The sequence below is a fragment of the Sinohyriopsis cumingii genome, chromosome 13 (genome assembly GCF_028554795.1).
Source record: "Sinohyriopsis cumingii isolate HCF-2022 chromosome 13, ASM2855479v2, whole genome shotgun sequence".
NCBI classification, from domain to species: Eukaryota; Metazoa; Mollusca; class Bivalvia; order Unionida; family Unionidae; genus Sinohyriopsis; species Sinohyriopsis cumingii.
In genome coordinates this window covers 29,145,764-29,161,132 of record NC_142973.1, presented here as the reverse complement: position 1 = coordinate 29,161,132, position 15,369 = coordinate 29,145,764, and the positions used below count along the sequence as shown (strand labels likewise).

Sequence of the window (15,369 nt, the reverse complement as noted above, 5' to 3'; positions counted from 1 at the left end):
AATCCTGGCCCTGTTACTGAGAGCCATGACCTGGTTGTCAGACTGCCTGTATTTATTTCTTCTGGGGGAACTAGAACTCTGCAGTGGATCTTGTTCCCCTAGAAAGAATGTACTTGAACCCCATTCCAGTTTCTTCTTTTGGTGAAGTGGAAACTGCACAGGTGTCCCCTAACACCACTGATCTCTCTAGGACCAGGCTTTCACCATCATTTGATTTTGTGGGAAATTGGGACCAGATTCAAACTGAGTCCCATTGTATGCCCCAAACCCAGATTTGAGGTGGATTACCAACTTGGTGCCAGAAAGAATAGTTATCAATGGCTTGTGGTTTCAAGAAGAATCTATCTGCCACAATTAATCTCCAAATGAGAGCAGTATTCCTATCCCTATAGTGGTTTATCAACACAATACAAAGGCACTGCATGATGGTCTCCTCTGACATAGAGGTCATAGTATACCTTGGGAGTCAAGGTAGTAAACATGCCCCATCTCTCTGTGTGGAGGTTTGGAATCCCTTTCACTGGGTCGCCTTAGAAGGGATTACTGTCCCTGCACATTCCCTACAAAAAGAGTATTCTGGCAGATGGTCTACCCAGGAAATGCAAGGTAGTCATCACAAAGTGATCTCTGCACCAATCTGAATAGAAATCTCAGTATGGACTGTAGGGGAGATCTCTGGTTGACTTGTTTGCAACAAAACTGAACACGATCACGTTTTATTTCTCCCTAGTTAAAAATCGGAGAACCTGGGCAGTGGACATGTTCAGCTTAAAGTGACCTTTATATCCAAATATTATATATTTTAAAATATGTTTTGTAGGACTCGATAAATTTCATGTTAAATTTGGTATGCTTCGTGCCAAGATGACCCAGCAAAGATCAGTTATCACCTTTTCATTCAGAGTTTGATTCGGTAATGGCCAGCTATTAAATATTTTCACTATCATAATATATTGATGTGGGCATTGTGTTTGATATTTGGCCCTGTACCATGCTATATTCATATGGGTATTGTGTTTGATATTTGGCCCTGTACCATGCTATATTTGTATGGGCATTGTGTTTGATATTTGGCCCTGTACCATACTATATTTGTATGGGCATTGTGTTTGATATTTGGCCCTGCACCATGCTATATTTGTATGGGCATTGTGTTTGATATTTGGCCCTGTACCATACTATATTCATATGGGCATTGTGTTTGATATTTGGCCCTGTACCATGCTATATTTGTATGGGCATTGTGTTTGATATTTGCCCCTATATTACCGTATATACTCGAGTATAAGCCAAATAGTTTAGGAAAAATAAAGGCCTGGAAGAATGAGGGTTGGCTTATCCACAGGCCAATGTCTAAACTTGACAGTTTTTAGGTCTTTTTGTTGACTACTGCAATGGCTGTGAATCTTGGGACATGAAACAATAATTTGTTCCATGTCCTAAGACATAGGCATGTAAAAAAAAATAACATTCAGTGACCTGACAATTATTAAACTGTTATAAAGTACTATGATTGATTTTGTTATTATTTTGCATGTGCATATTTTGAGTTTACCAGGGAGACCATGCTGAACTATAAAGTACAGTACTTATACAGTGCAAAGCATGCATAATGTCACTTAAATCCTGTTGATTTTACTTTATTCATTGCTTCGACCAAATTGCATTCTTCCAGATAACATTTCATCTAGTCCTTAATAGCTGTTTCATTTATGTTGAACCACGTGCTCACGAGTTACTCATTTTCAATGACATAAGTGACCCTACAAACTGAGATAATATTTTTTAAAAGGTACGCACCATTATTTGTACAAGGCACATAACCATCATAATTTACATGTTCACGAAGAGTGGTAATAATAAAGGCTAAAATTCTCATAGAGATCAACTAAGATCAACATCAATCAATTTTAGTTTCGTGTTTTAGCTGAACAAACATAAGCTTGATGTTTCAGTGTCTCCTGTGTTGATAATCGGTGAATTTGTCTTTCGTTTTGTGATGGCAGTACAGGCCATTTAATCATTAAAACCCTGAAACTGGCTTGTGATAAGAGGGAATTTAGACCAGTAACTATACCAGTTTAACATTGGTATATAGGGTATAAAAATGCCAGGTGTTCACTTTTGTAAGTTTCTTTCGTGAGAATGGAGCTATAGCATATGGAGTTACAGCATTCATAGTGATCATTCTTGGGAATGAATTAATTGTGGAAGATTTTTTTGTTGTGGTTTATTTTTTTATTCTTTTATTATTGTAGAGGTAAAAAAAAATCATTAATTTACGTGAATAAAGGTTTAAACTGTTAAATTCCTTTTAGTGAAGAAGTGATTTCTTTATACTAAAATAATTATTTTGTCACAACAATCATTCACAGGTGATACAACAGAACATGTAGGACTTTTCTTGTTTAGAAGAAATGAAAATCGAAGACATAATGTAATAATCAGGAGTTCTCTGCAAAAATCGGAAGATATTATGAAATCGAAAGTTAGGCGTGGAGCAAGCCAAAAATCGGAAGTTTTTTTCCTACCAGTGTAAAGGTTTACAGTATGGTGTAAGGTCACTTACATCAAAGCAAACTACAACTCAGCTTTTTTATGGTATGACATAATTTTCAAAGCATTATTTCCAAAACTATTGTATTTTGGAGATATAAAAGTTGAGCATAATGGTGCCCATGATTTGACTCCAAGGGATGTACTTAATTCAGTGCATAATCAAACCTACAATGTACATGTGGTGGCACCATTATGTAAATACGTTCAGTATCCTAATTGTGAGCATTGAATCAAACCATATTTTTTTGTTCATTGTGTTGTCATACTGGGATTACATTTTAATGAGTTTAGGTATTTACAATTTCAAAGCAAAGTAAAAACATAATTACCGGTGCACTGATATAAAATGTCCAATGCAATAATGTATAAACAAACAATAATCGAGTCAAAAGGGAGAGGTAGTGTTACAGGAACTCGCAATTGCTAAATTCTTGTCATCATTTGATCAAATTATGCACAAATCTAAATTAGGCAGAAACAATAAGAAAACAAAATTTAATAAATTACTTTTGAAACAAGTTTATACCATTTCCATTTAATAATCATGCACGCCAGCTTTGAGATAATTATACATGGAATTTTTTTTAATACATGTTTGCCTAAATAAATGCATTTAGAACTGACCTCGTACATCTTGAGATGCCTTGGAGTTGTAAGTCGGCTTATACCCAAGTCATACACTTTTTAGTGTTTATACCTGTTCAGTTTGGGGGTCGGCTTCTACGCGAACAGGCTTATACGCAACTATATACGGTATACTATATGTGTGTGGGTATTGTGTTGGATATTTGCACCTGTATCATACTATATTTGTGTGGGCATTGAGTTTGATATTCAAATATTGCAGATGCTAGTTAAAAGTTTAGATCCTATTGACAACTTTGGACAGAACACAGTGATGGAGATAAAGATTAAGACATCTGTAACTAAGGTGCATCTCTTGGTAGTATTGGTCAAATGTAAAACAGTTTAATCAAATAGCCATCACATCTCATGGCATGTTTGTTAAACATAAAAGAGTGTAATCAAATAGCCGTCACATCTCTTGGGTTGTTGGTAAAATTTAAAACAGTGTAATCAAACAGTCATCACATCTCTTGACAGTATTGGTCAAACTTCAAACAGTGTAATCAAATAGCCATCACGTCTCTTGGCATGTTGGTAAAAATTAAAAACAGTGTAATCAAACAGCCATCACATCTCTTGACAGTATTGGTTAAATTTAAAACAGTGTAATCAAATAGCCATCACATCTCTTAGCATGTTGGTCAAATTTAAAACAGTGTAATCAATTGGCCATCACATCTCTTGGCAGTATTGGTGATAATTAAAGCAGTGTAATTAAATAGCCATCACATCTCTTAGCATGTTGGTCAGATTTAAAACAGTGTAATCAAACATCCATAATATGAACAAAGTATGTTTTTCATATTTAGGTATATTAGGTGGAAGTGACAACTGCCCCCTGGTGTCTAACTCTGGGCAGGCAGACAGAGATGGTGATACAGTGGGAGATGCCTGTGACAACTGTGTGAGTGTAAGCAATGCTCTTCAAACAGACACAGACCAGAATCTGGTTGGGGATGCTTGTGATACTGTTGGTGGTCTATACAAGGACAAGTGAGTGACTGACACAAGTGACTTTTTTTGTGTTTTCTGTAAATGCTTCTTTAAATCATCAATGAAGTTTTTGGATTAATCTGGATAATATCTCAATCCTTAACATAACTTTTGCCTTTCTTAAATAAATGTTTACAATAAACAGTTTAATTTAAAATGAATTCCATGCATAAAATACGATATTCATTAATGTACACACTATGGGAGCCATGGAGAATATGCCTTAGAGTGAGACTGTATTATAATGAAGTACATGATACAGTACTTTCTCATTATCATGCTGTCCATGGTAGCCATGGAGTATACTGCCATATAGTGAGATGGACTTATAATGAAATACGTGATATATATAAGTTTTGTAACACTAAACAAAAGGGATCTGTGACCATACTCACCTTATAACAGGAAATGTGTTACAGTGAATGGACTCATAGTTAGGGAGTGCTATATTTCATTCATTTAGCATTGAAAACAGAACTTAAACCATCACTTTCTCATATCCCATAATCCAATTATGTCTGATTTGGGGCTATTGTAAGAAAAAATGGTGTGATGTCACTTCACATGAGCCCTGCTTAAGGGTACAATATAGTGAGTACTACTCAATGGTACAATATAATGAGTACTACTCAATGGTACATTGTGATGAGCACTACTCAAGGGTACAATATAGTGTTCACTGCTCAATGGTACAATATAGTGAGTACTACTCAAGGGCACAATATGGTGTTCACTATTCAAGGGTACAATATAGTGAGTACTACTCAAGGGGAACAATATGATAATTGCCTAATATAAATATTATCAAATTGGCATAATGCATACAAAACCAGTGAAGCATTTTTTTATATTAAGAAATAAGAAAAGAACAACGATAGAGTGTACAGAAGTGTTAGTTATTTACTACAGCTGCCAAAATAAAATGCTTGGTTAAATGGAGGAAAAGTGGGGAAGTGATTTTTTGTCCACATCCACAATGGGACTGGAATTTTCATTTCTGTCATGCCATTCATTAGTCTGAAAATAACTGTTTCATACATTACGTTATTTATGTTAATACAGTGTTAATATCCTGACAATATAATGTCAGTATCATGATATATGTACCCATCATTTAGAGGATACAAAATTACTTTCCCAGTTTTCTGTAGGCATCTGTACACAACATGGCTAATTGCATTTGGTTACTATATTTTTTAATGAACTGCATGCTAATTTGAAAGCAAGACTATTACTGTAAATATATTTATTGTTATAAAAAAATTATTTTCATTTTTATTATAATTTTTTTATCTATTCCAACCATCTTGAAAAAGATTATCAATTTTATCTGCCCTCCTAGTCACTTGTTTTATTCACAGGCTAAAATTAACACATTTACTTTGCTGGTTTTGTTTAACAAGTAGTACACAAATATAGTTGCAAGTAAACTATTTCTTCACACTACTAAAAAAAAAACCTTATATTTATCACATGTTAATTTAACCAATTCTCTGTGACCTTTATCAGCATATGATTCATCTGTTTGTACCCATGTGGGAAATCCCAATATGTAACGTGAAGTTATCACCATATTTTCTTACAGGTCATTCTGCAGTTGTTTAATAGATGTTTCAGCTTGAAATATATGACTAGAATGTATAATCTTTACTGGTAAGAGTTATTTATGTCAAACAGACAGTTCCCATTGTTATGCATGGCAAAAGCAATATGCAAATAATTTGGGTTCACCGTATTGTTATTTGAGTTAACAGTATACAAGTCTGTAGAATAACTGGTAAAATTAATGATGGAAAGGATTATTCTTTAATCCTCTGTTGGTATTTTATCAGACAGGTTGTATGAAAGAAGAGATCTTGAAAATAATAAGCATATCAGTTCTTCCTTTTTCAGAGATGGAGACAGCATCCTGAATTTCCTGGACAACTGTCAAGTAGTGGCCAATGCAGACCAATCTGATATTGACTTGGATGGTGTGGGTGAGTAACATAACTAATATTGGTAATATTTGTAGGGTTCTTGAATGGATATTTGTACATAATCAGACTGGTACCAACTGGTTTGACTCATACGATTTTGTAATGTAAGCAATTTTCATATATTTCAACTGCATGTGCCAACTGGGCATAACTTTTTATATTTCTGCCATAAGGTGGAGCATATTATATTATGATGTCCATCAATTCATCTGTCTGTCTGTCCGTTACCAATCTAATTTCTACACAATACCTCAACTTATTCACCATCTACATTTACCAAATATTATGGATCTATAGCACATTGTGGTAAGGAACAAAATGGTCAAGGTCCTTGTGACAGAAGGAAGTAAAATGATTTTGTACAATAACTCTAATTTTTTATCAGCTACAGTAACCGAACTTTATGGATAGCTTGCACTTGGGGTAAGGAAGAATCATATTAGTTCTGGGGTGAACAGTCATGGTCAGTGTCTGTGTTTCCACACAATCACCTCAAGCTCTCCACCCTTTACAGTTACCAGACTTTGTGGATGGCTTGCATTTGGGGTAAGGAATAACTTGTGTATAGCTTGCACATGGATTAAGGAAGCAGTCTATTGATCTTGATCACAGTGATGGATAAAAGAAAAATGGTTTATACTCAATTACATTAGTTCTACATCACAGACTGTGATCACACTTTGTGAATGGCTTGTACTTGGGTTAAGAAAGATACCTGTCAATTTTGGGATCAAAAGGTTAAAGGTCAATGTTACTATTTATTTAAGAAGAAAAATGGATTTTATACAAAATGTCAGTTGTCGGCCATATACCTTCACCAGCACTTGTGGATGACTTGCATATTTAGTATTAAAAAAAAGAGACCTATTGTTTTTTTTTGAGAGGGGTCAACAAGTTGAAAGTCAAGGTAACTTTAACTGAAAGAAGAAAATTGTTTTTGCACAATAGCCTGAATACCTTGACCAAATTTTGTGGAGGGCTATGGAAGAGGCCTATGGATTTTGGGGACAAATGTCAGGGTTACTGCAGATCAAAGAAAAATGGGTTTTGCAGAATAGCTTTTGCTTTAGAATAAGTTACTTGACCAAACTTTGTGGATGGCTTATACTTGAGGTAAAAAAAAGAAACCTATCAGTTCTGGAGTAAAATGGTAAGAGGTCACCATCATGATAAGTCTCATAAAACAATAGGGTTTAGTCAATTGGGTTTAGTTCAAGATCATATATCTTGGGCTGGGTTTGAAGAGGCTAAGTTAAAAATACACATTTGCATATGGCAAACTATGTATGATTATTATTATTATTATTATTATTGCCTCCTCAAGAAAATTGATTGATCCCATGATCTTTTACTAGGTACAGGTATTCAAAATATATTTAAAAGAAGACATTTTTTTAAAAAATGTACTGAATGTGAAATATGTGAAATTCTGATGTTTTTAGTACAGGTGACATAAAAGAGCAAGAAGTAAAACTAACTGGATCCAGTCTGTTCATGTAATAACTGAGGTAATTAAGCAAAATGATTCAAGTTGAGTTGTGTATTATTCAAGGCACATGACCAGGAGTTAAGTTAGGAAGCAATATATTATGAAATAACATATTAAACTCAGAAATAGTAGTTTCCTGCTTATTATGTATAAATAAATATCATGTTGGTGAGGGGAAGAACATTTTTTAGCAGATTTTCATCATGGTTAAAAAAAATTGCTGAAGATTAGACAAATATGTGCAACTAACTTTTTGTACATTAGTGACATAATTGTTCATATCTTATCACTCTTAGTATATTATAATTTACAGAACATATTCTTGCAGTTTTGAAAGGGATAATGAGTTGATTTTTTATTTTAATTTACTGTATTTGAATAAATCATCAATTTTATCATATTCGTGTAATTTACAGGTGACCTTTGTGACAAAGACCAGGATGGGGATGGAGTGATCAATGCAAATGACAACTGTCCCTACAGAAGTAATGCTGACCAGAAGGATAGCAATAGTAAGTATACAAAAGAGAGATGCTTAAATATAAATGGTCAAGGATGATGAAAACTGACAATTTTTTTAACTTTCTCTTCAATTACTCATATTAAATTAGCAATGTAGTTTGTATTTCTTGGCATAGACTAAGAATACTCTTGTGCCACATAGCAACACATCTCCATAGTGTCACACATACCACATAGCAACACATCTCCATAATGTCACACATACCACATAGCAACACATCTCCATAGTGTCACACATACCACATAGCAACACATCTCCATAGAGTCACACACAATGTCAGTGATATCACAAAAAGTTTGTTGCACTTGTCTTTAGTTTTGTCAAGGTTATAATAAAGCCATTGTAATGTGCAAAAAGTTGTATGTGCCAAATCATCTGAAAAATACTGAATCTTGAAAGATATTGGTCCTAAACGTCACTGGGTGTCATTCAGACTAGATAATGTCGACATTTCATGACATACGAGCCAAGTAATTTCTCACTCAAACTAAGAAACCTATTTTTCACATGTGTACAAATGAATTCAGTGCTGGTTTGCAACATCCATGGGTCAACCAATTTCAGTCAAAAACTGGTACACATGATTTGATGATGTCATCTCTGTAAACATAAGAAGCCATGATCACCCTTCTATGTTGGATACAGTAGTTAATCCTTACATTATACACTATTCTCATTTTGTGTTTGGTATGATACAGTATTTGGCCTAGCATTTACAAGTAATTTTTCTTTAAAAACAACTGATGTACGTTATATTTTACAAGCACATGTTGTATGATTACCAGTTATTTTGGGAATCTTCAACACTGTATTGTAAGACAAAGTTAGTCCTACAAAGTATTCCGGTGCCCCAGCTGATCACCAATATTCTTGCAAGTCTTATTTTTATCTAATGCACGCTTTTTCTTCTCATATCTGCTTTAAAAAAAAGTGGGCATACAATCTTCTCATTCCCTCTCAAAAAAATTGTCTGCCACATGTGAATGATGTTGTTATTAGATTAGTCACTAACAGAATTTGTTTAGTGTATCACATCACTACTTTTGAAGAATTCCCCCAAAAAGAACGGAATAACAAGTGACTTTGGTGACTGAATTAAAAGGTGGCATATTAAAACATCATTTAAACCGAATATCTTGATTATTTCAAAGAATAGTTTATGTCAAATAGGTATTTTTACAAATCATTTCTTTCATTCCAAACTTTAGTTAGATTGGACGAATGGTGAAATTTATGAAAAATGGCACCATTGGTGCTTTAATAAGCAAGCACAGCTCATGCAGAAATAAGTGCTACTGATGAATTAAGCTTCCACGATAATACATGTATCAGCAGTGGATGCTTTTAAAAATTATGTTGACTAGAACATTTTGTGAAAATGGAAAAGAGATGAGTACCAAACTAAAACCAAAGATCTTCAGTCAGCCTGATTTTGGTCTCAACTTTAACAAAGCAATGTTGCATAATTTAGTACAAGTCATTTGGAATAAAAAATACCATACAGAAATGAATAACATACCTGTCAAGTTTTCAAAAGCCATGTAGGGAGATTGAATTAAAAAATAGGGAGATTGGGACCTAAAATCAAGTTTTTTTACAACATTTCTTAAGCTTCATTTTTACTAAATATTGACCAGTCTTCTGGGTCCAATATGCATGACTTTCTCAAAGGACACACCGTTTCTCTCTGTGATGCACCTTATTTTCCCCCAGGACATGCAATCTTTTCATATTCTGGTCAGCTATGGCCAAACTGCACAATAGCTAAAGGTTAGCCTTAAGTAAACAAGCAAGAAAGCCAGTGTGAGTAATTAACAATTAATATTTATCATTGCAATTATCTTGTGAAAAGGACTGACTTGCTAACATAATTCAAAGAAACCATGTTCTACAGTGTGTTATTTAAGCACCAGCATTTGATTGACAAATAAACAATGCCCTATTTTGTTGTAAATATGCAGTCTCAAGTTCACTACCATATACATGGTACCTATTTTTCCCATGTTTTATATCTCACCTTATTTCCTTATTCTCAACTTGAAAAGCATTTAACATTGTTTACTAAAACATATTTATTCTTAATTAGTGTTTTGAGAGCACATAATCTGTGTGGTATGTTTCTTCATTCCTTTTTTAAATTTAATTATGATAATTAACATTTGTATATATGGTACAGTAATGCCAGGTGTTTACTCATGTAAATTTCTTTGGTGGGAATGGAGATACTACAGCATTCACAGTTATCATTCTTGGGACTGAAACTAATTGCCATCAATTTTATTATTGTGGTTTATTTTTTGTTGTGGTTTATTTTCTGATTTTAATATTACAGTAGGGTTAAAAAAAATCAGAATTTGATGTGAATAATTCTTAAACTTAACATCATATTTACCAAAGAAAAAAATTCTTTGTAGTATGATAATAATTATTCCATCACAACAAATTGCAACACTTCTTCATAGTATCACTCATGTTTTCAGTCAACTTCTGTATGACATTAGGAAAAGTCAGCTGCAATCATTGTAGGCTTTGCCTATTTCATATTGATTGCAATAAGTTCAAGCAACACAAATCCTGATATCATAACATATATATCAATAATGACAAAGCCTGATATCATAACATGTATATCAATAATCACAAAGCCCATTATCGTAACATGTATATCAATAATCACAAAGCCCATTATCGTAACATGTACATCAATAATCACAAAGCCCATTATCATAACATGTACATCAATAATCACAAAGCCCATTATCATAACATGTATATCAATAATCACAAAGCCCATTATCATAACATGTACATCAATAATCACAAAGCCCATTATCATAACATGTACATCAATAATCACAAAGCCCATTATCATAACATGTATATCAATAATCACAAAGCCCATTATCATAACATGTACATCAATAATCACAAAGCCCATTATCATAACATGTATATCAATAATCACAAAGCCCATCATCATAACATGTATATCAATAATCACAAAGCCCATTATCATAACATGTACATCAATAATCACAGAGCTCATTATCATAACATGTACATCAATAATCACAAATCCCATTATCATAACATGTACATCAATAATCACAAAGCTCATTATCATAACATGTACATCAATAATCACAAAGCCCATCATCATAACATGTACATCAATAATCACAAATCCCATTATCATAACATGTACATCAATAATCACAAAGCTCATTATCATAACATGTACATCAATAATCAAAAATCCCATTATCATAACATGTACATCAATAATCACAAATCCCATTATCATAACATGTACATCAATAATCACAAAGCTCATTATCATAACATGTACATCAATAATCACAAAGCCCATCATCATAACATGTACATCAATAATCACAAATCCCATTATCATAACATGTACATCAATAATCACAAAGCTCATTATCATAACATGTACATCAATAATCACAAAGCTCATTATCATAACATGTACATCAATAATCACAAAGCTCATTATCATAACATGTACATCAATAATCACAAAGCCCATTATCATAACATGTACATCAATAATCACAAAGCCTGACATCATAACATGTATATCAATAATCACAAAGCCCATTATCATAACATGTACATCAATAATCACAAAGCCTGATATCATAACATGTATATCAATAATCACAAAGCCCATTATTGTAACATGTACATCAATAATCACAAAGCCCATTATCATAACATGTACATCAATAATCACAAATCCCATTATCATAACATGTACATCAGTGATCACAAAGCCCATTATCGTAACATGTACATCAATAATCACAAAGCCCATTATCATAACATGTACATCAATAATCACAAAGCCCATTATCATAACATGTATATCAATAATCACAAAGCCCAGTATCATAACATGTACATCAATAATCACAAAGCCCATTATCATAACATGTATATCAATAATCACAAAGCCCATTATCATAACATGTATATCAATAATCACAAAGCCCATTATTGTAACATGTACATCAACAATCACAAGGCCCATTATCATAACATGTATATCAATAATCACAAAGCCCAGTATCATAACATGTATATCAATAATCACAAAGCCCAGTATCATAACATGTATATCAATAATCACAAAGCCCATTATCATAACATGTACATCAGTGATCACAAAGCCCATTACTGTAACATTTACATCAATAATCACAAATCCCATTATCATAACATGTACATCAATAATCACAAAGCCCATTACTGTAACATGTACATCAATAATCACAAATCCCATTATCATAACATGTACATCAATAATCACAAATCCCATTATTGTAACATGTACATCAATAATCACAAATCCCATTATCATAACATGTACATCAATAATCACAAAGCCCATTACTGTAATATGTACATCAATAATCACAAATCCCATTATTGTAACATGTACATCAATAATCACAAATCCCATTATTGTAACATGTATATCAATAATCACAAATCCCATTATCATAGCATGTACATCAATAATCACAATGCCCATTATCATAACATGTACATCAATAATCAGGGGCCTCAAGTGGCCAAGTGGTCTACAGAGCTCTCCGTTATGCATCACTGCCATCTCACCTCTGTCTGCATGGGTTCAAGTCTTGGATTCGCCCAATGTGGGTTGTGAGAAAGCTTGCCAGTAGCTTCTCATGGGTCGGTGGTTCTTTCCGGGGTTTTCCCAGGTTCTTCCTCTACCATTAATACTGGCCGCTATATATAGCTTAAATGGCATTAAACCACACAACAACAACAACATCAGTGATCACAGAGCCAGTTATTGTAACATGTACATCAATAATCACAAAGCCCATTATCGTAACATATACATCAATGATCACAAAGCCCATTACTGTAATATTTACATCAATAATCACAAAGCCCATTATCATAACATGTACATAAATAATCACAAATCCCATTATTGTAACATGTATATCAATAATCACAAATCCCATTATTGTAACATGTATATCAATAATCAAAGGCCTCAAGTGGCCAAGTGGTCTGCAGAGCTCTCCGTTATGGATCACTGCCATCTCACCTCTGTCTGCATGGGTTCGAGTCTTGGATTTGCCCAGTGTGGGTTGTGAGAAAGCTTGCCAGTAGCTTCTCGTGGGTCGGTGGTTCTTTCCGGAGTTTTCCCGGGTTCTTCCTCCACCATTAACACTGGCTGCCATATATAGCTTAAATGGCGTTAAACCACACAACAACAACAACATCAATAATCACAGAGCCAGTTATTGTAACATTTACATCAATAATCACAAAGCCCATTATTGTAACATGTACATCAATAATTACAAATCTCAAAGCCCATTATTGTAACATGTGCATCAATAATCACAAAGCCTATTATCGTAACATGTACATCAATAATCACAAAGTCTGATATCATAACATGTACATCAATAATCACAAAGCCCATTATCATAACATGTACATCAATAATCACAAAGCCCATTATCGTAACATGTACATCAATAATCACAAAGCCCATCATCATAACATGTACATCAATAATCACAAAGCCCATTATTGTAACATGTACATCAATAATCACAAAGCCCATTATCGTAACATGTACATCAATAATCACAAAGCCCATTATCATAACATGTACATCAATAATCACAAAGCCCATTATCGTAACTTGTACATCAATAATCACAAAGCCCATTATCATATAATTACAAAGCCCATTATATATACAGTGTGACTCCGCAATAGCACACTCCATTATAACACAAATTCGGACATAACACGGTCGTGGTGTGGCTCCTGAAATGTCATATACATGTATTTTTTTTGTGCACAAAAAACAATCTTTCTTAAAAAGCATGAAAAAAACATTTATTATCATTTTGGGGAAGAGATCGTATATGAATAATACAAGATGATCGTGGCTTGGCTCCTGAAATTTTATAAGTATTTTCTCGTACACAAAAAAGTATATTTTTCTTCTTAAAAGTATGAAAAATAACACATCAAAAGTTTATTCTGGGATCGCATAGGTCTTTGCCAATGTCGCAAGCTTGGATTGTTTTTCCTTATTGGCTGCAAAACATACCATGTGACGATATTTTTATTGGCTACATGTTGGCTGTTTAAACTTTTATATATAACCATTGGTTTGGAGTGCAGAAATTCAGAGGCCCCATGAAAGGAAGCTGCAAACTGGATATAAAATGCACTGAAATTTATCTATTGTTACATAAACAAATTCTTTGTCCATATTGACAAACCATCTAAACAGTGCATTGTTGTATCATAATCCACCTATCTTGACATCTAGATTGAGTTCTGTATGTTGTGAAATATCCACTTTTGTTGTTGATATTTCTGGTAACGAAGATCAACCGGATGAGGCATTGTCTCGTAATCTTATCTTTCGTTGGATTTTTGGCCACTCACTAGTAATTAATATATTTTCAAAGACTGACATTTGTATGTGGATGGTAAGTAAAATTCCTCTTCTTTTCACTCAGAATTAAATCCTTCAGAACACTCACATTTTCTGTAATAGTCCCTGTCATCAGAACACCTGCATCTCTATCATCCGTTGACTCTTTGTTAATTTTCAGACGCATGTGTGGAAGGCAGCATCACACTGCAACCACAAATGTAACATTTTTTTTAAAAATACATCTTACTTATTGATTTATTCAATAGGCATGGAGGGACATAACTAGAATAGTCCAAATGACAGCCAATTCCTTTTTAAAAATGTACCCAGATACAATAGTTTGCTGAAATTTCAAAGGAAATGGATTACCTTTGAAGCACAGATTGTTATGAAAATGTACTTGGCAGATGGAAAACATACCAGTCTCAATCATGCAGTACAATTATTTGATGTTGCCACCACAATAAGAAATGGGCATTTGTTTGGTTCTCCAAAGCTGTCCTTTAGTGGTGACTTCAATAGCGCATGCACCCTTCATCAAAGAAAGCCGACTACAATCTTTAAACAACAACAAAGAACTTTTTTTCAAAGGAAGTCAGTACCAAACTTAAATAAAAGTTATGGAATCTGATGGATTTTTTGCATTTTCCAATGTGACTGGAACACATTAACTGTGCTGTGAAAGTTTCCTTTTTGATGGAAAAAGTTTATGCATATGAATGCTACCAAC

General features: G+C 33.6%; 1 protein-coding gene across 1 annotated transcript in view; it reads left to right on the top strand.

The window, feature by feature from the left end:
- Window positions 1-15,369, top strand: part of LOC149785118 (uncharacterized) — a 205,924-nt gene that overhangs the window by 155,565 nt on the left and 34,990 nt on the right. The window contains exons 48-50 of the mRNA XM_089978885.1: window positions 3,996-4,179; window positions 6,073-6,158; window positions 8,064-8,159. Coding sequence (XP_089835011.1) covers window positions 3,996-4,179; window positions 6,073-6,158; window positions 8,064-8,159 — 366 coding nt within the window. The remainder of the gene's footprint in view (window positions 1-3,995; window positions 4,180-6,072; window positions 6,159-8,063; window positions 8,160-15,369) is intronic.